Genomic DNA, 24,261 nt, shown 5'->3' with positions numbered 1-24,261 from the left:
TAAATCATGTAAATTCATGACAAATGGCTTGCCAAGTTCTTCCATATGATAATTTCAATCATTAGCAAGTTAGTGCTGTGACAGTAACTTTGCTTGCACAGCAACAAATGTTTCCAGAACTCTGAATGGTTCACTACATCACTTATTTTGTTCCCACTGAGTAAAACCCTTGAAGTTGCAGCCTGTAAAAAAATACAACTTTTGGGGATCAGTACAAAGAACCTGTAGAACGGTTCAGTAATGCCATCACCTCAAAAGAGGCATGCAATAAAACAACATACTATTATCACTGTCCAGAGACAGCAAAGAATACCTAATAACAACCTTTGTCCCATTTCAAGAAAAAAATACAAAACCAGAACTTATAACCTTCAACCTTTTCACCTTTACCCTTTGATGCCAGGACCATTCTTGACCTTTGACCCATGACCCATCACCTCCATGCTTAAACACAACACACCCACCATCAACAATTGCTCTAGCCGCTCCCCCACTGAAGCCATAAAAGCATGGTAACTGTTCTGAGCCGTCTGGGGAAATATGAGCTCCTCATCGACTACAGGTCCCATGCTTTTCTTCCCAACTTCAAGTTCAAATGGTGGAAGGAGTTCAGACAAGTCCACAGTGCCTTTAGGTGGCCGAGCATTAGGTACAAAAGCGTGATAAGCCAGGATAGCTTTCTCGGGGACAATGAAGGGTTCTTCCTGCACACTGTCTGCATCAAGGTCCATATCAAATAGGGCGTCCATCTCCTGCAAGATTCCTGCCATTACCACCTGTGAAAGTAGACAAGGTCATTACCAAATGCTACTTTACTATAACACAGACCCACAGGTGAGGCTCCACGCTGAGGTGATGTCTAAACCTGAAACAGAACAGACTTTTTGTTGTTAATGAAAAAAAAACCTAGGTCACCCCAGCAGCCAAACCAAACCAACCCAAGTCACACCAAGCTAAGTCCCTGCTTCCTACCATTTCTACTGATGCGGAGTACATTGTAGCAGCATCTGCAGTGGTAGGTTTGGAGGGTGGCTCTGGGCGGACTATAGCCTCTTGCGCATCCATGGGGGCCTCTTGTCTGTCCTTGTCTTCAAGGGAGGCAGACAGTTTCTCCACTTCCTTCTCAGCAGAATCAGATTGTCTGTCAGCTTGAGATTCTAACAGGGTCTGAGAAGGCTGAGTAAGACTGCTGCTATGTTTAGAGGGACTAGATTGATCCGTAAAGGGAAATGAGGACCCTTCCATTAAAGTTTTACTATCTGCACCTCTTACTGGAGGGGACATCTGAGTAAAGCTATCCTCTGTTACTGTATCTTTCACTGGGGACGTTTGTGTGGCCGAGGTGCTTAAGCTGGCATCATGCTGCGTGAACTTTTCCTCCTGCCCTGCACCCGACTGGGTGAATTTTTCCTCAGTCGACACATCGTGCTGAGTTGACTTCTCACCACTTCTGACCACACTTTGAGTAGAAACTTCAATACCCTCCATACTCTGTGGAATCTTTGCAGAATCATTAGATATTTGCTCATCCAGTTTTAGCCCCGCAGTTTCGGGCACGGAAATATCTGCCGGTGATGTATCAATTCTTCCTGCTCGGTCAGCAGTTTGTACTAGCTGTTTCCATTCCTGATCAGTCCCTCCCCTCCCATCTAAAGCTACCATCCCTCCTTCTCCTTCCTGCACTTCCATCTCCTCAACCTCCCCCCTTGAACCCCCCTCTGATGTGTCTAACCCCTTGGTTACTTCCTGATCAGTTGATTTTACACTAACATCCTCAAAACTGCTTTTGTCAGGTTTTTCGACTTTCCTACTAGACTGTTCCACCAACTCTCTGGGTGTTGATACTGAGTCAACTTGATCTGAGACATTGGTAGCCACTTGACTTTTGACTGTAGCATCATGCAAGCCTTCTGAAACTGGTACACCATCTTTTTGTGAGACAGATTCTCCTTGTGTCACTCCTTGCAAAGATGTTCCAGAAACTGGCTCCAAGTCTTCTGCAACTTCTCCTCCTTTAGACCCCTTCACTAGAACCTTCCAAGCAGGGCCCTGCTCTTTTGCAGTTTGTTCAGCAGATCCAGTATCTGCCTTTCCCCCTTCTACAATCCCCACTTCAGAGACAGCTGCCTTTGCAAAGGCAGGAGGTAGTTGAAGTGGCTGCTCCGTTGCTGACTGTAAGGCTCCCTCTTTGTCCACAGTTTTCCCTGCCTCTCCGTCATTAGTTCCTCTAACCACAACTCGCCATTTCCTGTCAGCTTGGTCAACAGGCTCCTCCGAGGTGTCCATCATTTCAGCAGACTTGGTACGAGACGTGGCAGCCTGCGAATACTCCATCGGTTCCTCATGAACAAGTGCCTGAACACTTTCTTCCACCTCCATCCCTTCCTCCTGGTCATCAGGCTTTGGGGCTCGAACTCTGACCTTCCAGCCTGCCTTCAGCAACTCGTCAATGTTTTCTGCAGAAGGTTTTGCTGTAGCTCCTTGGGACTCCTGTGAAGGTGGGACGGTCTCATCTGTTTCCATTGCTGTTTCTTTCTCTGTCCCTGTCAGAAGATCAGACTGTTGGCCTTTGACTCTGTCTCCTTCTACTTTCCCTTCAGTAGCTGTTGTCAGAGCTGCAGCTGGGACACTCAAAGGTGGCGGCACCTTCTTTGTCTTTTCTGCTTCTGGTGATTTCTCAGCTTTACGCAAGGATCGTCTGCGCTTTACTGCTTGTGCTTTGTTGGAGGGAACTTCATCCCCAGCAGGCTGTTTGGAGGGTGGCTCACTGGCTTCCTTTGTAGCCTCATCTACTAATGTGTCTACTGGAGTCACATCAGTTTGACCATGCTCTGTAGTAAATCCTAGTAGTTTGCCCGAGACTGTGGCTGTTGCCTCTGCCTCAGGAGATATAGGTCCCTTTGTTGGGGTCAGACCTCTTCGTTCTATTTCCTCAGCAGCCTTTGCCAGGAGCTGCTCCTGCTGAAGCTTGTCCTTTGCCTCCTGCCATGGTTGATCTTGTCCAAAGAAGTGGCTGGATGAAGGGCTAACAGTCGGGCTTGGAGTGGACAGCTCAATCAAATCAGCCATGGTGTCACTGATCAGACCCTTCTCCACCGCCTCCATTAGATTGTGTCTCTTTCCTGACTGTGGCTCAACGATGCCGCCACTCCGGGATTCTGCCTTCAGGAGTCTCATCACATTCTCCTCCTGGATGAGTCCCATGTCCAAGGCCTTCAGTACAGGGACCCTCGGTCCCCCACTTGGGTCGATGATGCCCCCAGTTGCTGCCTGAATCTGATGAAGCCTCCTTGCTGTCTCCTTCAGGATGACACCCTGCTTCTCAGCCTCAGCAACAGAGACTCTCTTGTGGGTTCTTGGGAGGACCAGTCCGCCTGTCTGTGCCTCAGCATGGAGTAAGGCCATGGCTAGTTCTGTGTTGATGATTCCCTCCTGAAGAGCCTCGAAGGCAGAAACTCTCTCACCTGTGTCAGGGTGTGTGATGCCACCCGTCATTGCTTGGACATGCAGTAGCTTCTCTGCAGTTGCCCTGTCAATGATGTTCCTCTGAACTGCCTCTAAAACAGACAGAGTGTCTCCCGTCTCCGGATTCTGCACACCTCCTCGCGCTGCATCAACCTCCAAGATTGACAACAAGGTGAAGTCATCCACCAACCCCCTTTTGTGTGCCTCTGACACATGAATTCTTGCTCTAGTGTTTGGATCAATGAACCCCTTCCTGGCTGTCTCCAAGGCATCCAACTTCTTTGCCTCAGACACAGTTAGCCATGTGTACTTCTTGATATTCACAGGCTTTCCCATGGCAATCTCGACTGCAGTCATTTGGAATGCAGTGTCCCGGTCGATGAGTCCCCACTCCAGTCCCTCCATTACGCTCAACTTCTTACCAGCTCTTGGCTCCACAATATAGCCCCCTGTTTCAATCATCTGCCTGACCTTCAATGCTGTAGAGGGATGCACGAGATTGTGATCCTCGATGACAGCAATGTTGGTGTCCAACATTGTACGTTGAGCCTGCCTTGCTCTGGCCTTTGCCTGATCAATTCTGCCGGGTGAAACGGCTCCATATGATGCAGGCAGAGCCCCAGATGCTTTAGGCGGTGGTCCAGCTCCTGGTGAGGGCAATGATGATGGCTTCACTGGTGAAGAAGGCTGCGATCCTGATGAGCCCGTACGTGGTTTTCTTCCACGTATTGGTTCTTTCTTTGGAGAAGCCTCGGGGAGTACTTTCTTGTCCTCTTCGTCTTCAGATGCAGAGGACTCTGGGGTCATTTGGTAACTTGCATAGGGAAGGGTTTCCCTCTTCTGGACTAGTTGGCTTGCAGTGTCATGGTCAATCAGTCCCTTTAGCAGAGCCTCTGATACATTCAGCACTTCATCTGTGCCAGGGTCAATGATGCCGCCATGGATCTCCATCTGGTCTTTCAAAATCATTGCCATCTCTTCCTGGGAAATTATGCCAAGCTTTGTGGCGCCAAGTGGAGTGAATTTCTGTCCACTTTCAGAGTCTACTACACAACCATTCTCGACTCTGTACTGCACCACCTTTGCTTCTGTTGCTACAGATTTTTTGGATTCAGCTACAGCTTTCTTTTCCTGTTCTGTTACCCCACTAGTCAGAAATTTTGCAATCTGTTCATTGACAAGTCCTGCATCAAGAGCTTCTGGAATAGAGAGCCTCTGTTTTGTTTTTCCGTCAATGAGTCCACCAGACTGTACTTGTTCCCTGAGCATGGATAGTCCAGTTTCCAAGTTGACAATCCCAGACTGCACGGCTTGGAAGACAGAGATGTGTTCACCAGTTTGTGGATGGGTGATGGAACCTGTCTCACTGACATACTTCACTGTGGCTTTAGCTTTCTTAGACTTCTTGGGAAGGACAGCTGACTGAAAGAACAGTGGCTTCTTTTTTGGTGAGCCTTTCTCAAGGGATTCCTTAGTTTCAGCTTTACTCTTTGCTGTTTTTGCTACAGGCGTAACCTCCGCAAAATCTTTTACAGTATGTGTTGCAACTGAGGAACCACTGTGCCCTGCCAAACTCTTCCCTTCACCCCCATCTCCAAGTTTAGAGGTTTGCTGTCCTTCACCTTCCATGGCTTGAGACACTAGATCTGGCTCCTCTGCCTCCATTTCTGACACTTGCCCTGTATGTAAATCTCCTACAGCTGGTGAAGAACTCTGACGACTTTGTGCACCACTTTGGGGCTTGATTTCCTTTCCGTCATCTTTAACTGTCTCTGAAACTACATCTGGTGATACAAGCTGTTCTGTTTCTGACACCTCCATGTCTGTGACTTTGTCAACAACCCCTGTAGGACCCTCCACATTGGCTTTACCCTTAACTGTTGTTGCTGCAGGAGTAACTGTTTCAGAATCTTTTACTGTATCTCCAGTATCTGTAACTGAGGGGATGTCTGAACTGAAACTGCTGTGCCCTTCTAAACTCTTCCCTTTATCCCCCTTTCTAAGTTCAGAGGTTTGCTGCACAGATTCTTGTCGTGAACCCCCAAATGAGACTTCATCTTCCATAGCTTCAGAGGCTAGTTCTGGCTTCTTTGCCTGCCCTGTATGTAAATTTCCTACCGCTAGTGAGGAACCCTCCCTCCCCTGGGCACCACTTTTATCTGCCTTTCCAGCAGCCTTAACTGTCTGTGAAACTACATCTTGTGATGCAAGCTCTTCTGTTTCTGACACCTCCATATCTGTGGCTTCCTCAACAACCCCTGAAGGACCCCCCACCTTTGTCTTTTTTGCTTCTCTAACTGTTTCTAAGATTTGTTGTTCAGGGTCATTTGCCTGTTCCATTTCTTGAACGTTTTCTGGTGTCAGCTCTTTTTTCTCTATTTCTGAAACGTCCATGTCTGTTACTGCTTCATCTATGGGGCTCTCATGTTTAACGTCTATCTGCCCCTTAGAGGTTTTGTCAAGGTCTTTGATTGCTGACCTCTCAGCTCCACTTGGTTCTATAGGGACTACAGGAGCTTTATCTACATTGGGTTGTTTTTCTTGTGCTTTAGCTTTTACTGTCTTTGCTGTCTTTTCAGGTTTAACTGTTGCTGCCTCTGTGTCCTTTGAATCCTCCTGTTTTGGTGGTAAACTTTCTGGTTTTGCAGCAGTTTCTCCTGTCTTTGCCTTTTTTGAGTTTGCTTTCTTTTTCTTGTTGTCAGGCTTGCTCCTGACTGTTTTAGCTTTCAAATTAGGACTTTTGGGTAAGGCATCCACAGTTGAAGCCATAGCCCTAGCTGTCTGAGGTTTTCTTGACTGAGGGGGAAGTATTTTTGTCGTTTCAATTACAACTAAATCTTTCTCAACTTTTCCATAGTTGTACTTCTCTTTTTCAACAGTTTCCTCTACTTTGACAGTTTCCAATCTGAGTGTCTCGAGGGTATCAATGTTTGCGTACATCAGTTTCGTTCTCTCATCTTTTTCAGCTTTTAATTTGATGGAAGGCCTTCTCTTTCCCATGGTAGCAGTGTCAAAAAGAGGTTTGGTGAGTTCTGATATGTCCTGATCGTCATCGTCCAGCTGCATTTCTTCCTCCGCTGCGGCCATGATGGGCGGACTAGATTTCGCTTTCCTATCCTCTATCTCAGGAGAAAGTGGCATGGGGGACTCACCCTCCTTCTAACAGGGGCAACAATAGACAGTTGTTACCACACAATTAAGTAAACAGCTTACAGGGTCAGGCAACATGAGATAGCGGGGTGGGAGGGGGGTTAGACTAGGACGTTAGGGACAGGACAGTAGTGCGGTTTACAGGCACGGTGATAACTAATAGGCACTAAAAATATGAACTAAGGGTCTGCAGAGTCTAGGGCAAACTTGTGAATGGCATGCATTAACACTACTGTAAGTGTACAGCCCAACAACAGCAGCCATAAGCAGTGTTACTGGCAGAGCCATGCATCCACCAACAGCACACCAGCAAGTGGGGTCACATGACCTTGGTTGCCAAGGGAGCAACCATCTTTTTTTGTGTGTTCACAATGGGGAGGGGGGCATGTTATTGATTCCAATCGAGCATGAATGGCTGACATGGAAATATGTTAGTTGGCATGACTTCAGGGTTTGTATGGCCGGTGTGCATAAAAAGTGCACAGAATTTTCCAAGAATATTCTGCACACAAAAAATGCTTGATACGTATCCAATGACTTCCAACTGTTGGAGCCTCTATCTATTGACCAACAACTGAGCAATGTGAAACATGTGCCAGTGAGGTCAACCTCAGAGTCTTTCTGTCACTTACAGTACTGTTACGTAACAGTATGATCCCCAACCAACTGCCATGAATTTCTATTATGTATGACGAAATGCCCATGACCCTATCAACCCTGTTGTTAGGTAAGGGTTACTTTGTTGAGATGAATGTTATATGCTTTAACATATGACTCTCTTTTAAATTATTGATATAAACAGTTAAACAGAGATGTGTTACGTGGTTGGAAAAGGACAAGTCACCTTTACAAGAGTTTTTCATCTGATATTGTCATTTATCACTGAGCTATAATGTTTATAGCTATCAGTTAACTCTTCACCATTGTGAATGTAAGCCGTCACCATAACAACCATCTATTTATTTTTTCTGGGCTGGGCTTGCTGGTCTAGATTTGAATTTCAAACATATTTGATTGAGTTCTAATACCGTCACCTTCACAGCTGTCCCCTAGTGGACTAAGTGTAATTTGAGCTGGCATACCCATTTTTGTATAACCTGGTCAACCAGCAGAAGCATGTCTGTAACTTCCCTCAGAATCCATAGCACATCCCTCCATAATGGCACCCAAGTTTTCACCTTGAAAATAAACTTGCCCTTGAGATAGAAAATCCATTCTGATTGGGAGGCATTACAGTGATGACTGTTCACACTTTCTTTGGTCATACTTCATTAGTCAAGATAAGAATCATAGCATATCTTTGAAGTTCAATCTGTAACATCTTGCTCTTGATCTTTTCCAAAGAGTCCGAAGTGGCATTGGTGCTTTGGCTGAGATGGCTACTAACTATTCTACATACATTAAGACATAAAAGTTTTATGGAGACAGAGACAGTTTTTCCCAGGGGCAGATCATGTTGAAGGCTAAGCAACCAAAGTCTGTTTATTCCTCCAGTCTTTGTGTATAAACAAAAGTTGGAGGTTCTATGCACCATAAGCAGAGGACAAGAGAACACATTGTACATTTCAGCAGTTGTCACCTCACCCACCCCACCCAGATGGGAAGGGAATGAAGAAGCTACTATAGCTTCTTAAAGTGCATCTACATGTACATGTAAAAAGTCCACAAAAAGTCTCCTACAAGACATCAGTACTAATCTGTATGACTATGGAGGAGAGGGAAGCCTCATGAGGTAACATCACTGCTACCAGAATGGAGGGACTTTTGAAAACATATCCTGCAGAAATGAGGAATGACTGATAGAATGAGTATAAAAAAGACAAGTGGAATCTCTCAATGGAGGTACATCAGTTGGGAGTGCACGAAATCAACTCTGAAATGAAAAAAAAAGTGAGTAGACCGCTATATACATGAACACCCTGTAGGTGTCTCAAACTAGCTCTTGGTCCATTGTGTGTCTGTGAGAAACCAAAGTACAGGTCTCTCAAGTGGTAGTGACAGAGGAGGCACACACTGGAATTTGAGGGAACTTGATATTATGAAGCCGAGAATTGGAATCACCATGGTTACTATGATTGACAGGAGATGGGGAAGATAGATGCTCCTGAGGTAGAGAACATTTATAAATGGGTCGGTAGCGAGAAGCCACGTCACGCAGTAACCACAAGACAGGAAGCATGGCGTAACAACACAGAAGTGCGGAGCATCACAGACTGCAGCACAAGACAGGAAAGCTTATAAAGCGTTTGCGGAAAAGCACCCAGAAGCAGCGACAATGCAAGAAGCACACAGCATGTGATAGCTTGACACAGAAGGTAGGAAGTACACACAAGGCAAGAATGGAACGCTAGTGGGAGACACTGCCAAATTGGGTCATGAATTCACTTTTTCAAATTGATAGGATAGTTAAGATTTGAATGTATCAATTCATGTGAATAGTTAACTGTTAGGAAATTGTAAGTTTCAAAATGGGACTCTCCTGAAGTCGCTACAAGGCTTATCTGAATCTAAACACATTGTCAAGACTGTAGAAAATCAATTGGGCAGTGTCTCTAATGTGGTATATACTATTGATATGCCTTATGATATAACTATTAATCTATTATTATAAAATCATGGAAGCAAACAAATCAGAAGTAAAAGACATTAGCTATGAATTCTATAGTGCAGCTAAAGAAATGATGACCAACACGAAAATGTACAAAATTAATGAAAATACTGCAAAAGTATCTGTTAACCTGATTCTACACACCAAAATTGTCAGAGACCATCTCAAAAATGAAATCATTTCAAAATGCCATGGTGACAATTTCAACATTTTGAGATGTGCTCTTTAAAAGATTGAAAAATGGTGCATGATGCAAAATAAAGCAGCAACACAAGGAAATGTACAAAACAGACAACAGAAGTGTATACAGAACAGACGACAGAAATTAAAAGTATGGCAAAAGCAAGTGAAACAACAAAAGTGAGCACAATTGTACCTGTTTCTCTTCAGCAGCAAGGGATGAGTTCATTAGTTGGAGGTTACGTGTCGTCTTGGCAACAAGGTCACGGTATCGCCTATTGAGGTCATCTAGTTGCTGTCCCACGATGTCCGCGCTGGACTGGATCTTTGGTTTTTTGGCGGCGTCGCTGAGGTCAGAGTTCAAGCTGGAGCGGTACTGCTCAAGCTGGCTGTCATAGTCCTAAGAAACGAGGCAAGATGGGATGTGATGTGGAAACTTGAAATACAAAAAATGAAGAAAGGTGCCAATGTATGATGCAGACTCTCATTGTACCAACATTCAACTAAGGAAATTTATCATGGAAGCTCATCTGTTTTGGTTGTAATCATTGTACAATACTCTAAACTTTCTTCCAACACTAAGGTATAGACGGATCAAATTTTTTTAACGACCATTGTCGTCAAGGAAATGTATAATTATGACCTATGAAAAAACCCTGATTTGAAAGGATGTACTGCATAGAGATATGTCCCTGTGAACCTTAATGGCCAAGCTGCAAGGCCCATGTTGTCCATATTCTTATACCAAAAGAATAACATAATAACATACATATCAAATAATTCTATGTGCCTAATCATTTTACCAATTTTTAATATGTTGAATCAAAGCGATTTGAAATTCAAAAGATTGAACAGACTTTTCACATCGACTTCTGTGAAACAAGATACTTTTCCTGAAATCAAGTTATGCATGGCATAGATCTTTAGGTCCAAAATGTCTTGCAATCTTAAATAAGCTTTAATACTAAAATACTAGTAACTTCAAAATATACCTCTGCCAAAGTAAAATAGTCTATTTTTTTCAAAAAAGCTTGAAATCAACTAGCTTGCAAATTCAACACCTACTTTAAGGTGGGGTACAGGCATGCGGCAGCACTTCTGGGGGTGTCTTGAAAATACTATATAGTGTTACTTGTGGCTCTTGATTTTTTTTCTCCAAGTACCTCTGTGCAAGAAAATAATTTATGCAAATTTTTATGACGTCATGATGACGTCATCAACAATTACAGGGCCACGCCCCTTTTTACAAAAGTGGTTTTTCCTCGCTAACGATCCAATGTACAAAGCTAATATTTTAGGGACAGATGCATAATAATGCCATTGGTCAATACACGGGCTCCTTTTTTGATATCTTTTTAAATTAATTTTTGGTGAATTTTTTTCAATAATTTAATGAGAACCTCCTTCTGTGGGCCCTCACACATTATCAAAGTATCAAAATGCTTATGCCACCCGTGAGAGGTAAGTTCAGGTGGTTAACCTCAGAACAGCATTTCTTTTTCTGCCCTATCATATACAGTTTTGTCAAACTTTTGCTTTTAAAATCATGCTGTAGAGGTAGTATTAATAAAATTGGCATTTAGTAATCGTAAAATGACCCCAAATTGCCATTATTTGCTTTTTTCCCAATCACGCAAGCACTTACAGTGACATACGGGTCAATAACCTCTGCAAACACACTATCTGACAGTCAGAGCAGTGTTTACAGTCAGGCCAGAGAATCCAGCTTTCCAGAGGGAGGTAGGGAATAGCCAAAATGGAGGCCCCTGATTGGTCAGGCTGTTCCAAAAGGTATCGGCAACCAGCCAGGAAGTTGGAACCTGCAACTTTGCCCTTGAAGTTTGCGGTAAACTGATAACCTATGTAGGAAAATGATGCCAGATAATGAAAATAGACCTATACATCTAACAAATCAGATGGTTATTTTGTTTAAATATTTTTGTTGAAAATGTGCTGCCGCATGCCTGTATACCACCTTAATGTACACTGTACACTGGGAAAAAATGTTAACTACAAATCTGCTCCACTTGCTTTATTGAACATTTCTTAAAATTCATATTATCTGCACGGGCCACTCATTAGACAAGGTCAAAAGGTCAAGATGAGCCAATTTCATACTCCAGTGGCTGGAGAACCAGATAAAATTGGATTTCAGCCAAATTGGAAGTAATGAGCTGTACCAAGTACATGGGAATTGTGGGCTGATGGCTGCAAATTTCACACCTGGTGAAGAAGTAGAACAGAAGAAGTTTTCATTCAGAACAATTTGCTGTGCTACAGGACTGACAAGCAGCATCTTACAGCTCAGTGAGATATTCGTACTGGTAATTGGAGCCAACTAATACTAAGACTGTACAGACTCAGTTCATGTTTGATCTTGTGAATCAAAACAATGTCTCATGCAGGGCTGTCTCCAGGACTGATCCCTCCGTCCTGGGAAGGAAACTGCTTGTTGGGACGAACAAAATTTCACCCCATCTGTCAAAAAATCGGAACTTCATGACATGGAATTAATGTATTTTGGTAAGCTTAAAATCTAACAGCCTGGGCTCCTAAACAATGGGTGGGACAAATCTGGAGACAGCCCTGGTCTCATGAATGCTAATCTCCCTCCTAGGTTCACCTACCTGGGCCTGTTGGATGAACTGTTCTCCCAGCCGTGTGGTCTCCTCAACAGCCTGCTGGTGCTGGTCGAGCTCATTCACCAGGTCCTGCAGGACAGTGGTGAAAGTTGTGATTAGCGATCGTCGCAAAAGAACCAAATTATGATCAGATACATGTGGTGTTGAATAATTTTGCACTTTAATCTAATTTAAGGAAAGGGCAACGGTCAAAAAATCAGTCAAAAGTTCTATTATATCGAAGTACGAAATCTTGATTGACACGACAACAGCACAGCAACTTTTGTAAGGTCTTCTACAAGTGTCATAATGAATGAAATTGAAAAGCAGAAAATGCAGACAGGTGCCAATGTATGGAGTAGACTATCACAGGGCAGGAAATCTATAATCATAGCTTATGCAACAACACTGATTTGAAAGGATATATTATATGGCATGGAGATCATTCCCCTGTGAGCCTTAATGACCAATTATTAATAATTAACTTCTGTATACAAATGTCTACTGAAGTGTTGTACCAACTTATTGCTGCCAAATTGTCAGGAATAAACTTTTCTACACAGGACCAACCTTGGTGGCATTTAACCTCTGCATGAGCATGCGTGGGTCGGAGGGCATGGCTTCCTGCTCCGCCAGCCTGCGCTCCATCTCGGCCAACCAGCGGGTCTCGCGCAGCCACGCCCGCTGGTAGCCGTCCATGGTGTTGGCAGCCGTGTTGATGCGATCCAATCTGAAATAAACCAATAATTTGTTATCAGACCCCTATAAGTAGCAGCAAATGTTCATCTGTGACAGTAATCCACATTGTGTACAGAAATGGCATTTAAGATCTTTACAACATTTGATACTATGCAGGTGAAGTGGTGACCCGAGAGGAAGAAGAGAAGGCCGTTAGCTCACCTGTCCTCAGTCTGCTGCAGGACAGTCTGCCATCTCTTCTTCATGTCGTCCACATCTTCCTCCACACGAGCGGCATCGGGGTCTTCCCGGTCAGGGGTCATCTGCGTGGCCGAGTCCTTCACGTTCACGATGTCGAGTCTCAGCTGCTCCAGCTTTGGCTGCAGGGAAATTGTTTCCCTTTGGGTTTCCTGTGAAGAAAGAAACACTGTTAGCTTTCTGGTGCAGTTGGAGTACCATACTTAGTCCAATGACTATGAAAGCAGTTTTGGGAAAATATAATCAAAGATACACAGTGACCGTAATCAAAGGGTGCAATTTTGAGTCTAATTGTGTGGCTATATTGCAAGTGTGTGACAATTAGGGTCAATACAGTATCAGAAAAATATAGTAGCTTTTGAACTATCAATGCTGATATTTGATATTCACCATACTTCTAGCAAAACATGAGAGAAAACTAAGATAAATTCTTGATTAATATAAGCAATTTGATGGGATGCTATACATTAGTTTTGCATTCTTTCCTTGACGGAGAAACAGGGAATGGAAACAGAATCCAGTGCTTCTTAGCAGTTACTCAGAACAAATCTTTATCTAAGTATGTCCATTATGCAGGTGTTAGCTCTGTTCCTACTGCCCACGTAAGTCCCTGTAGTTACTGACCTGCAGGTCTGTTTTCTGCTTGTCTATCGCTGGGGGTTCACAGGGCAGACCAGGTGCAGCAGACAGGGTGACCTCGTGGACCGACACAAACTTGTCTGTGTCCTCCATGGACTTCATCACAACCAGCACCGTCTTCGTCCTAGAGAGATCAGAAATATTCTAGCTCATCCCTCATTATACCAAAACATGTTAGTTCATCCCTCAACAACCTTACTACTTTGTCAGGAAAGGATTAGACGTGGCTGTGCAGAAGACACAGAATCACATGATATTCTCTAAGCTGTTTACATTTATGATGTATTATGCGAGTCAAGACTAGTAACATAACAGCAATATCAAAATCAATTTCTGATATGGCTTCTAACTAACAGGTCTGGATAAAACATGTTGTCAACTGCTCTGCAGCTGCCATATGATACAACGATGATGGTCATCAGTAGATAGGATATATATAATGAAGTGCTCACTTGTCCAGGTAGATGTGGGACAGGTTCCAGACCCGGTCCCATTTCTGGACCATGATGGTGACCTGAGACTTGAGGCGGTCCAGTGACTCCGACTGCTTCCCTGTCCGGATCAGATCCTCTGAGGACGAGCGCAGCTGCTTGTACTGGGTGGAATGGACGTTCAAGTTGTCCACAAACTCCTGCAGGAAGAAAAAAACAGCACATAAATTTTTGTTACCACGCTACAGTTGGTGAATTTCTGATTGCTGTTTAATTATCTTACTAGTGTTACAACCTGTAGTATTCTTCTATGACATTTGATGTTGTCATTTATCTATAGAGGAGGCAGCAAGTGCAGGAAGAAAAACAGCACATCAAGTTTTGGTATAACAATTATTATACCTTGTGCCTTTTCGATAATGCTATTAGATCATTTTAACTAGTGCTAAAACCTGTTAAAAAGCTTAAGTGACCCAGGTGTCTTGATAAGATGCATAGGTCTGGCGCCCATCTCCATTTCTATAGCCCTTGGGCCACACATTTGTGCAAGTCACTACTGCAGGTAGTGTTCTTCATATCCGATTCTGTCATTACTGTATAAAGGAGGCAGCATGTGCAGTGATAGAAAAGTTTCCCCATGTCTGCCATTGACAACATGAAATGTAATCTGTATGACCCTTGCCCCCTGACCTGTGACTCCTGCACGACCTCCTCGACCCCCGGGATGTCCCTGGGCAGGGGCGTGTGGATCCTGATCATCAGCTTCTGCTCCGCCGTGTCCAGCGTCTGCACGAAGGAACCGACCTGCGAGCTCAGCTGGCGCGCCTGCTCGTCAACCTTCTCCGCCATGACCGCTTCTGTGATGGAGACAAAATATCAATGGCATTATTATCATTATCATAAGCTTGCTACAAAATAAAATCTACTACAAAAGAAATAAACCAAGGGATGGCCATGATTGCAGCACTATAATGGTCAATAGTGACACAAAACAGCACCAAACTAAATTTCAGCATTTTCTTTAACCTTTTAATTTGTACGTATTCATCGCACAGCTTGACAGTGTATTTCTTTGCAGCTATAACCTTACTGTATAGTAAATATTACAGTATTTGGTAGTGCATCATCAGTAATGAGTTAATATCAAGACTATCAATGTTATGAATAATAACACAATTCTGGAGGTACAGACCTTTCCCAGCCTGTGCAGCCATGTCCTGGAACCTCCTCTGACAGGCCTCCACGTCTGCTCGGAGCTGTGCCAGCAGGGCGGGGTCCACCGTGCCACTCTCCTGGTTCTCCCTCTCCAGCTGCTCCAGGTCCTCCAGCAGAGACTTCAGCATCTCATCCCGCTCTGATGGGTCCTGCAGGGAGAACTGGGCACACAGAGATAGAGAAACATTAAAGACCCTTTGCATCTAGCCTGTTTATCCTGTTAATTAAGATACCCTTTATCCTTTATAAAGGCTAGTCTACCAGGGCTCCGAGTAAAAATACGTATTGACATACAGATCACAGATAAAGAGCAACAATAACGACCCACAGGTAATCATACTTACTAACAATGCAGTTAACATTAACATGACTGCTTCAAAGATTGACAGCAGCGAGCTACTCCCATTATGCGTTTACCGATACATTTTACACTTTTGGCCTAGGAGTTAGGCCAGCGGACACTGCTCCTGTCCATACCAGTCCCATCATTGTGTACATCATAGAGATAGAGCAACATTAACGACAAATAATCATACTTAATAATGGTGTAGTGTACATAAACATCACTGCTTCAAAGATTGACTGCTAACTGTAAATGCCTTTAAGCTCAGCAGGGTTTAATTTCAGAGAAAATGGAGTGTTTGCGGTGGTTTTTAGTTCCCGGTAAAACAGGCAAAAGGCAGAACAAGCATTTTTGCTGTTGTTTGAAGTTTGCAGTGAAAAGGTCACATTACCATTTTACAGTACTTCAATGCCATTATGTGTCTAAACTTAGCCTATCAGTTAGGCCAGCAGACACTACTCCTGTCCATACCTGTTCCAGACTCATGTTCTTGATGGCCTGGACCCTCTGTGAGATCTGCTGGGCAGACACAGTGTGCTTCAGGGTCAGGTGACGCGTCTTCCACAGGGAGAGGAGCTCCTGGTACTGGACCTCCAGTCTGAGTGGGGAAAAAACAAATTGAATATAAACCTACACTGAACTGATGAAGTCTCAATTTATCTATCATCATATGATCATCAAAATTTAGATAAGCACAAGTCATGAGTTTAGCATAGCCCTAATTAAGGCTAATGCCTCTTACGTGTATTACATATTTCATTGATTTCTTGGCCTAATCTTCTATCTACTTCGATGAATTTCTCTGACTTGTCATTTTTATCAATGGAATACTTTGTACATGTTTTGTGTCTTCAAAAGGGATACCATGAAGGGAACAGCAAAGTCCATCTTCTTCTTCTTCTGCTAATGTCCATCGGCCAACAAATCGGCCATCACTGACATGTCTCGGGTCAAAGGTTGAGTTCAGCATCTAGACGGAACTGGACACCCTAGAGGCGAAGGTGGCCAGAGACGGGGACTGGACAATGTCTTCAGGCAGTGCATTCCAATCACAGAATGCACTGCCCATGGACATTTCTTCAGAAACAATGCTTCATTGCTCTAAAAGCCTCTGTTCTATGCTTGTGTGGCAACAGTTTTGCTCAAGAGAATGGAGATATTTGGAGGAAAATCCTCACCTTTCTGCATAGTCCACAGCTTCTGAGCAGGGCGGTGGGATGGTAAACACAACAGAAGGTACAAAGGCCTCCTCGCCAGTGGGGGTGATAACTTGCCACTTGGTCTTCTGACTGTTGTCCACAAGAATGCACTCATCTCCCTCTTTCAAAGAAAGCTGTGGGAGGAAAGAGGCTTTCATTTAGTATTACGTCACAGAAGAAATAGTTCTGTAACATTTTCACCATCAATGAGTATCATCTATGGCTGTGTAGACATACTGTGGTACTAGTAGGTAAACCTCCCTACATCTACTGTATCTCCTCATTCATTATCAAACGTGTTATTTAGTTATTCTCGCCATCACACGACATGATTGTATATTCATCTGCCTTGTGCAAACTCTAACTATAATAGTACTGTTTCAGGTTCTAAACACACTGTGGTGACTAACTTTCAATATCTTTTCAATTGCCATCAAACAAGTAATTTTCATTCATCTACTTGTGTAAACTACAACTATAATAGTACTGTTTCAGGTTGTAAACACACAGTGGTGACTAACTTTCAATATCTTTTCAATTGTCATCAAACAAGTAATTTTCATTTAATATCTACTTGTGTAAACTATAACCGTAATGTTTCTGTTTCATGTTGTAAACACACTGTGGTGAGGACATAACCCTGACTACTTACATCTATCTGCCTGTACGAACACACAGCCTTGACGGTGATGTTGTGAATAACCTTGACTACTTACATCTATCTGCCTGTAGGAACACACAGCCTTGACGGTGATGTTGGAGGTGTTTTTCTGCCGCCTCTGGTTGAGAGGAAGAACCTGCTTACTGCTACTGGCCAGGGAACTGATGTGGTCCTTAAACTCCACCAGACTTTCCTTCATCTCCTAAAAGTTAGAGTGGTTCATTAAAGATAGAACAACATTATCATCAGAAGAGTGTGTCAATGACACACAATACATAAGATACTCAAGTAACAGTACTGGATAGATTTAGCAAATGGTCAGACATTTCAGATAGCATCTACTATCTTTCATCAGTGACTGACTGATGAGAAGAGTGGTAGGAGGAAAAGTAGTATGAGGAAAATCTTGTTTTCATGTTTCCAGTGCTGTACTTGCAAGTCACAATAGCAAGATTATTCGCAAATCTGCTGACAATGCATAAAGCTGCTTACACTCTAAATGAAGTAAAGATAATACAAGATAACAGTAGTCATTTCTCCTTACAAATATTTCCTGCAGCAGGTCTTCAGCCTCGTTGAGTGGCAGGTCTGTCCTGTTGTACTTGGTGTTCAGCAGGTCCGCCTGCTCCTTCAACCAGTTCTCAACATCTTTGCCCTCAGCAAAGAACTGTAAGAAGTGATCAAGAAACGTTAACAGGACTATCAAAGTGTAAAGGTGTGCAATTCGTCGTGTTTGTTAATTGTACATCATTTTCCCTGATTGCAGCTGCAACCAATACAAATGAGGTCTTATAGTACAATGTTAAACTTTCTTCCAACACAAAGGGTACAACGTAAAAATTTTCAACGACCACTGCCGCCTTCATCAGGATAAATAAGGATTATGGATACACCCTTAACACAGGGACCAGGTATACTTGACATGTTATAGAACAAATATGGGTATGATGTATTCTTGGGCACTAACCAAATGTAACCCTGTCCTCTTTTTAACTTTCTGGTTCTACGCTAGTGAAAGTTCCTAGCTATGACCCCTGACCTACTGCTGCCAAAACGTATAACCTCTTACCTGCTGGTACTTGGCAGTGTTCTTGGTGTGCTGCTCCAGACAAGATGTCAGCTGCAGGAGCCACGCCCACTGGGTCTGCATAGCTGCCATGTAAGCCTGAAGGGAGCAACAATAGCATGGTGCATTTAAATATAGAAACATTTATTAAGCAAACATGTAATATCATTTACATCTACACTAGCACTACTGGCTATGGAGTATACTACCGGTATACCAGTACGAAATCTCAGACATCACCAAAAGACAGTGTTAACTGTTACTCTTAACAAACCTAGCCTTTGATATGTTCTTTCAAGACTTGTACAATCCAACAGGTATATAGCAAACTTACCTCTATAGATTTAGCAGCAGGGTGATTGGCCAGAGCGAGGGCCTCTCCTCTCTCCTGAAGGGAGTTGAACTGAGCCTCTCTGGTTTCCAGTTCTTGCATCAACACCTGGAAGCGGAAACAGGAAGAGAGTCAAAACCATTTCGAAACTATCCTTGATGTACGGGTAACATTTCCCCTTCTCTGAAACAAACATATGCTTTTTTTTCTCCAAAGTACCCAGTAAATGCTAGTCCAGTATTTGGTTGGAAGGGAATAGCGAGGCAACATTACTTGCAGTCAAATGTCACACAGTGAGGCATATAGAATACTTGTTCGAGAACAACATCACTGTAAGTGTAACAGTAAAACACATTTTCTACATGTAAATCAGCCTATTTCCATTTGGCATAACTACAAGACTAGTAGTCTACATGCTGGGATGAGGAAAGGAGGCTTCTTGGCTGACTACCAGACAAACCTCAAGAAGTTGTAGTTCCTGTATTGAACATTGAGAGCCATGCAGGGGTCACATGTACAGCAAGGCATAGACATGCACGCATGCAGAGAGAGAAACGGGTGCATTGTTCAAACATCCATGCCAGTGCTTGTAAGAAGCAGCCGTATATACATAACAATCATAAAGTGTGAGTATGGCACAAGAAGATATGGGACAAGGTGCCCAACCTGTGCTTGAGTCTTTTCTTTGGTCTGGAGGGAAGGAAGAAGAGAGGAAGAAGCAAACAAAAAAAGGTGAGACCGAGACATCATTTCTCCTGCAAGTGCTAAAAAAACAACCAAGTGAAGAAACACAATTCATAATCCTACAGAGAAGTGGGAAATAGGTGTAGAAGTCTAGAGTCAAGTAAAATCCACACATTGGTAAAACAAAAGGATAATATACATAAACATCCGTAAAACTAAACACAAACTAAACTAAACACAAAACTAATACACCAACTAGGCCAGATGGTAACATAGCAGACCTGTTTGCACTCTTTAACACATCAATCGTTAAAAAGCCTACACAAAGGTTTAGTAACACCTTATTGGTAAGAAAACGGTTGAGAGTACAAAGGCTTAATGTCCTACCACTAGTTTTCTATACATGAAAGACAGGTGGCTTTGTCGCAGAGAGTCTGTCTTCGTCACATGTGCTTGTACCTGTTTGACAAGGTGTTACTTTTGACAACTCGGCTTACAGCCAGGACGAGGAACCAAAAGTAACAACAGGAAGGAAAAGAAAAAGACAACTAACTTACATCAGAGCCTATTCTGAAAAAAATCAGTCTTATTGTGGATGGCAAAGACTTAATGTACTGCATATGATAACTTACTACTATGAATTCACAACAAGACATATATGCCAATAAACTCAGTAAATCCCCTTTTACAGGGCCCAGAAACAATAAGTTTGAAATCTATCACTGTGAAGAAAAATCTCTATGAAAAGCATAGATCACATGTGCTTATAACACAGAATATGACATTGTCTTTTAGGTATCTCCTAATCGTCTTGTCTTCCACAAATCACAGTTCACTGGAATTAGCCAGTCCACATACAGCAGGTTCTTTCTAATAACATACAGGTAAAGCCAGACTATGTGTGGTGTAAGTGATACATTCAACTTAACACGTTGAACTATCCATGTACTTGTACGTAGGTTAATTCTTTTGCATCCAATTGTTTGTTTGCATGTATAGTTGTAGAAGACCTTACGAAAGTTGCTGTACTTTTTTTTTTGTCAATAAAGACTGTTGTATGACTGAGCGGACCGTCCACCCCACCTCGTAGTGCTAAAGGAAGCTAATGTTTTTATTGGAGAAAAGTTTTTCTTATGATACTTGATTTTCACAAGGACAAACTGTCGTGTTATCTTAACATTTATCAACAGAGCTATTCTACCAAATGCTGAATTCTGACCATAGCATCATTGGAAAAACAATGTACCATTTTGTCTGTCTTCCCCAAATCACAGTTGACTGAAACTTGCCAGATCAAACACAACTGATTCTTTCTCATAAGGTACAGGTAAAGCCAGACGACATGTATGTATTGTATAACTGAGCAGACCGTCCACCCCACCAAACCACACCAAACCCCACCCCACCTCGTAGTGCTGGTCGAGCTCCGTGATGTTGACCGGTTTGTCGTCCCACTCCCGCGCCAGCTCCAACTCCTCCCGCTCGTTCAGCCACATCAGCTCCAGCGTCGCCTGGCGGATGAACTCTAGCAGAGACTCCAGGTACTGCAGCCGCTTCTGTGATGTGTCCTATAAAGGAAGATAATGTTTTTATAATTGCAGAAACCTTTTTTATCATGTATCCTACAAAGGAAGATGTTTTTATCTTATGATACTTGGTTTTCACAAAGATAAGCTGTTATGTCATCTCAACATTCATCAATAGAGCTTTTCTACCAAATGCTGAATTCTGACCATAACATTATTCGACATGTATCTAACTTGCTGTATCAAGTTCTTTGTTTTACTTAAGTAAGGACCTACCGTGAGTTGGGAGTAAGCCTGTTCCAGCTTGGAAAGCTGTTCACAGTAGACATGGTACTTAGGTCCCATGAGCTTGGACTGGAAAAAATTAACACAAAGAAATGTTCACCATGGATCTTGATGTTACATAAAGAATTATGTATACTATGACAGGCAATACCTGTAGAAAGGTACAAATTTATGAATGATTTTTGTTAGATAATGTTCACAGATTACATCATCCCTACTGGATATGTATACTTACTTGCTGTGTATGTATAACAGTACTTGATTTAAACATCAATATCATGACTTAGCAGACTCTACCATCCATACCTTGTTGGCTACACACTGGTCGACCTTGGCCTTGAACTCAGTGATGACTCTGTGCTGTTCTCTGTGTTCTTCTAAAAGTCTTTGTACACTGGGGAGGTCACTGCCGTACTCGCCACTTTCGAGAATCGACTAAGAAAGCAAGAACACAGCGAGTTAAATATGTGTCTTCTTCTGTTACTACATAGTGACTATGTTGTATTCGATATACTACAAAATAAACAAACTAGGCTAAGCTTAGAAATGCAGTGCATTTCCCCCATTCCCGTCTTTTCAAAAAGTGTTGCTCCAAATGTTTGGCATCCAACTAAGTAAGGTAGCTTACACCCTAAGATAAAGAAAAAACTACTTAATAGTCAATAACTCATCTACTGTTCTTACTACAATTGTCAAATACCGACCTTCTCCTTTACAAAGATAAAAATATAAAATATTCCATTGAGCTGTTCTAGTAGCATTAGTACAAAATAGATCTTCGTTATCAAATTTGATCTGATGACAATTGTTGAAAGACTGACATCACAGTTATGATACCCTACAGGTTTGACTGTATACTGAATTCCCTTCCTCCATTCAAGATGAAAAGAAAAATAGAATTTCTGAGTTCTGTTGTACAAAATACATCTTCGTTATCAAATTTGATCTGATGACAATGAATGAACGCTTGGCTAGAAAAATCATAGAACAACTCAGTTTACTGCCCTACCTGCTTGTTCTGTACCCAGCTCAGACACTCCTGTAGCAGTCTGCCCTCCTCCCCCACCTCCGACAGACTCATGCCAGTGGGTGACCTGAGCTGTGACGGCCCCTCCCCAAATCTCCTGGACTGGCTGGTGGTCTGCAGGGAGTTCTTCAGGTGGACCCACCTCTCGTGCAATAGGAACACCCTACAACAGAGCAAAATGCACCCGGCATGAACATAGCAACTTACAGGCAGAACGCAGAGAAGGCTTCAAAGATCCACTGCGAAGTTGGCATGTTATGCTGAAGGGCGGTTATACCGATTGTATGGATACAGATACAGAAATAGGATGCTGTCACTGAAAGTTATACAATAACCACTTTCAACCTTTATGTTTTTGACATAGTTGCTCTCTTTCAAAGCATGTATTTCCCTCACTCCCATCCAGGGCCGTCTCTACATGTAGCTCTAATCTTATTTTCGTCCCACTCGTTCCTTGGGAGCCTGTGTTAAAGATCTGTAATTTTTAGCTTATGAAAATAAATTTCTATTGATTTCATGTCATAACTTGATGATTTGGAGGGACAGGATAAAATTATTTCTGTCCCAACAAGCAAATTTCCATCCCAGGACAGAGGGACAGGTCCTAGGGGCATCCTTATTCCCATCACATTAATGCATAGCACATGAACTTCAGGTTTGACCACAAGCTTACTTCTTCTGAAGTGGGTCTGCCTGTGGGTAGCCTCCTTCCCTCAGAGTCTGTACGTCTGTGAACATCTCCTTGATGCAGCCTTCACAGGTCTGCAGCTGCTGCTCCACCTCAGCAAACACCTGTTTGGCATCTGCATGGCTCAGCTGGCTGCTGTCAACCTGTGGAGGAGCAAACTGCGTTGTGAGACTTACAAATAAAAAAGTCACTGTGGCATGAGACCCTATATTTCACAAAGCCAGGAGACTTTGAAATGCAATGTCAATTCACAGGCTTAAACATAAATACGACAGTGGTCAAAGACACAAGGGCCTTTACTTGGGAAGCTATTCCAAGCAATGTAAACAGAAATTCTTTAAACAGCTGTCTCTAGCTGCATTTGTAACTGGGCAGTATAATGATAGATAATGCTGAAAGTAGTTCAAATCTCATCTTGCAGTTTGAATAAACCATTTGCACAGAAGATTTTAATACTAATTTAATTTTAGTATGTAGTACTACACATCTGCACTATCCGTATACTGAGTAAGATCTCATGCTGCATTACCTTGTAGCGAAACTTGATGGCAACTTCCATTCTTATTTGCTGAAATGCCATCATTGAACACAAGGACACAGCAAAAAAAGGAAGGTGAATAAATGAATCACTTACTGACAAAAAAAATAGGGATGAAAAAAAAAAGATGGACGCACGAAAAAAAATTGAGCACTTGTAAGGTACTACATGGTGAATTGTCCAATCAAAATTGAGGATACAAAGGTCAATAGAATGAACTGTCCAATCCAACTTGTGGAACAAAACTCCAAGTGTCAAACATATGACCTGACCAATCAAAAGGTTCATGTACAGTATAGAGTTTTCTGGACCAACAAGTGCCCAATCCAATTGACAAAAATGATAATCAACATGGAGACGAAATGGTAGGATGAAATAATGCAGAAGGCAACCCAAAACAAAACATGAAAGATGACACAATGGAACACCAGACATTTTGATAGTTAAATCATGGTTTATGACATTCTATCTCCTTACCTCTCTTAGCTTGCTCTCTGCAGTGTTCAGTATGCTTTCACACTGCTTGCTTTCTTTTTGGACCTTCTCTGCAACCCCTCGTAATCTCTCAAACCTGGGGACCACAGAAAATAGACGATCACATTTCAGACATGATATTGCAATATTCTGGCGAAAGATAACATGATTGTAGCATGTATAGTATTTCCTGA

General features: G+C 42.7%; 1 protein-coding gene across 31 annotated transcripts in view; it reads right to left on the bottom strand.

Annotated features, from left to right (window-relative positions):
- Window positions 1-24,261, bottom strand: part of LOC136426633 (microtubule-actin cross-linking factor 1-like) — a 172,450-nt gene that overhangs the window by 86,815 nt on the left and 61,374 nt on the right. For 26 of the 31 annotated variants that reach the window (XM_066415311.1, XM_066415328.1, XM_066415316.1 and 23 more), the window contains 23 exons: window positions 24,071-24,164; window positions 23,585-23,623; window positions 23,041-23,198; window positions 22,350-22,530; window positions 21,647-21,775; window positions 21,332-21,409; window positions 20,936-21,097; window positions 19,512-19,535; window positions 18,849-18,953; window positions 18,518-18,613; window positions 17,993-18,115; window positions 17,504-17,650; window positions 16,767-16,921; window positions 16,060-16,186; window positions 15,223-15,406; window positions 14,721-14,887; window positions 14,052-14,230; window positions 13,585-13,723; window positions 12,925-13,112; window positions 12,595-12,754; window positions 12,031-12,114; window positions 9,600-9,803; window positions 973-6,624 (listed from right to left, as the gene is read on the bottom strand). In XM_066415311.1, the coding sequence (XP_066271408.1) occupies window positions 973-6,624; window positions 9,600-9,803; window positions 12,031-12,114; window positions 12,595-12,754; window positions 12,925-13,112; window positions 13,585-13,723; window positions 14,052-14,230; window positions 14,721-14,887; window positions 15,223-15,406; window positions 16,060-16,186; window positions 16,767-16,921; window positions 17,504-17,650; window positions 17,993-18,115; window positions 18,518-18,613; window positions 18,849-18,953; window positions 19,512-19,535; window positions 20,936-21,097; window positions 21,332-21,409; window positions 21,647-21,775; window positions 22,350-22,530; window positions 23,041-23,198; window positions 23,585-23,623; window positions 24,071-24,164 (8,575 nt within the window). Of the gene's footprint in view, window positions 1-972; window positions 6,625-7,697; window positions 7,749-9,599; window positions 9,804-12,030; window positions 12,115-12,594; window positions 12,755-12,924; window positions 13,113-13,584; window positions 13,724-14,051; window positions 14,231-14,720; window positions 14,888-15,222; window positions 15,407-16,059; window positions 16,187-16,766; window positions 16,922-17,503; window positions 17,651-17,992; window positions 18,116-18,517; window positions 18,614-18,848; window positions 18,954-19,511; window positions 19,536-19,916; window positions 19,950-20,935; window positions 21,098-21,331; window positions 21,410-21,646; window positions 21,776-22,349; window positions 22,531-23,040; window positions 23,199-23,584; window positions 23,624-24,070; window positions 24,165-24,261 lie in introns of those variants that run through there. The other 5 variants (XM_066415315.1, XM_066415319.1, XM_066415343.1 and 2 more) reach the window with 5 other exon arrangements.

This window comes from Branchiostoma lanceolatum, chromosome 2, assembly GCF_035083965.1.
Source record: "Branchiostoma lanceolatum isolate klBraLanc5 chromosome 2, klBraLanc5.hap2, whole genome shotgun sequence".
NCBI lineage: Eukaryota > Metazoa > Chordata > Leptocardii > Amphioxiformes > Branchiostomatidae > Branchiostoma > Branchiostoma lanceolatum.
The sequence above is the reverse complement of the archived record's forward strand: the minus strand, read 5'-3'. Positions and strand labels throughout refer to the sequence as shown.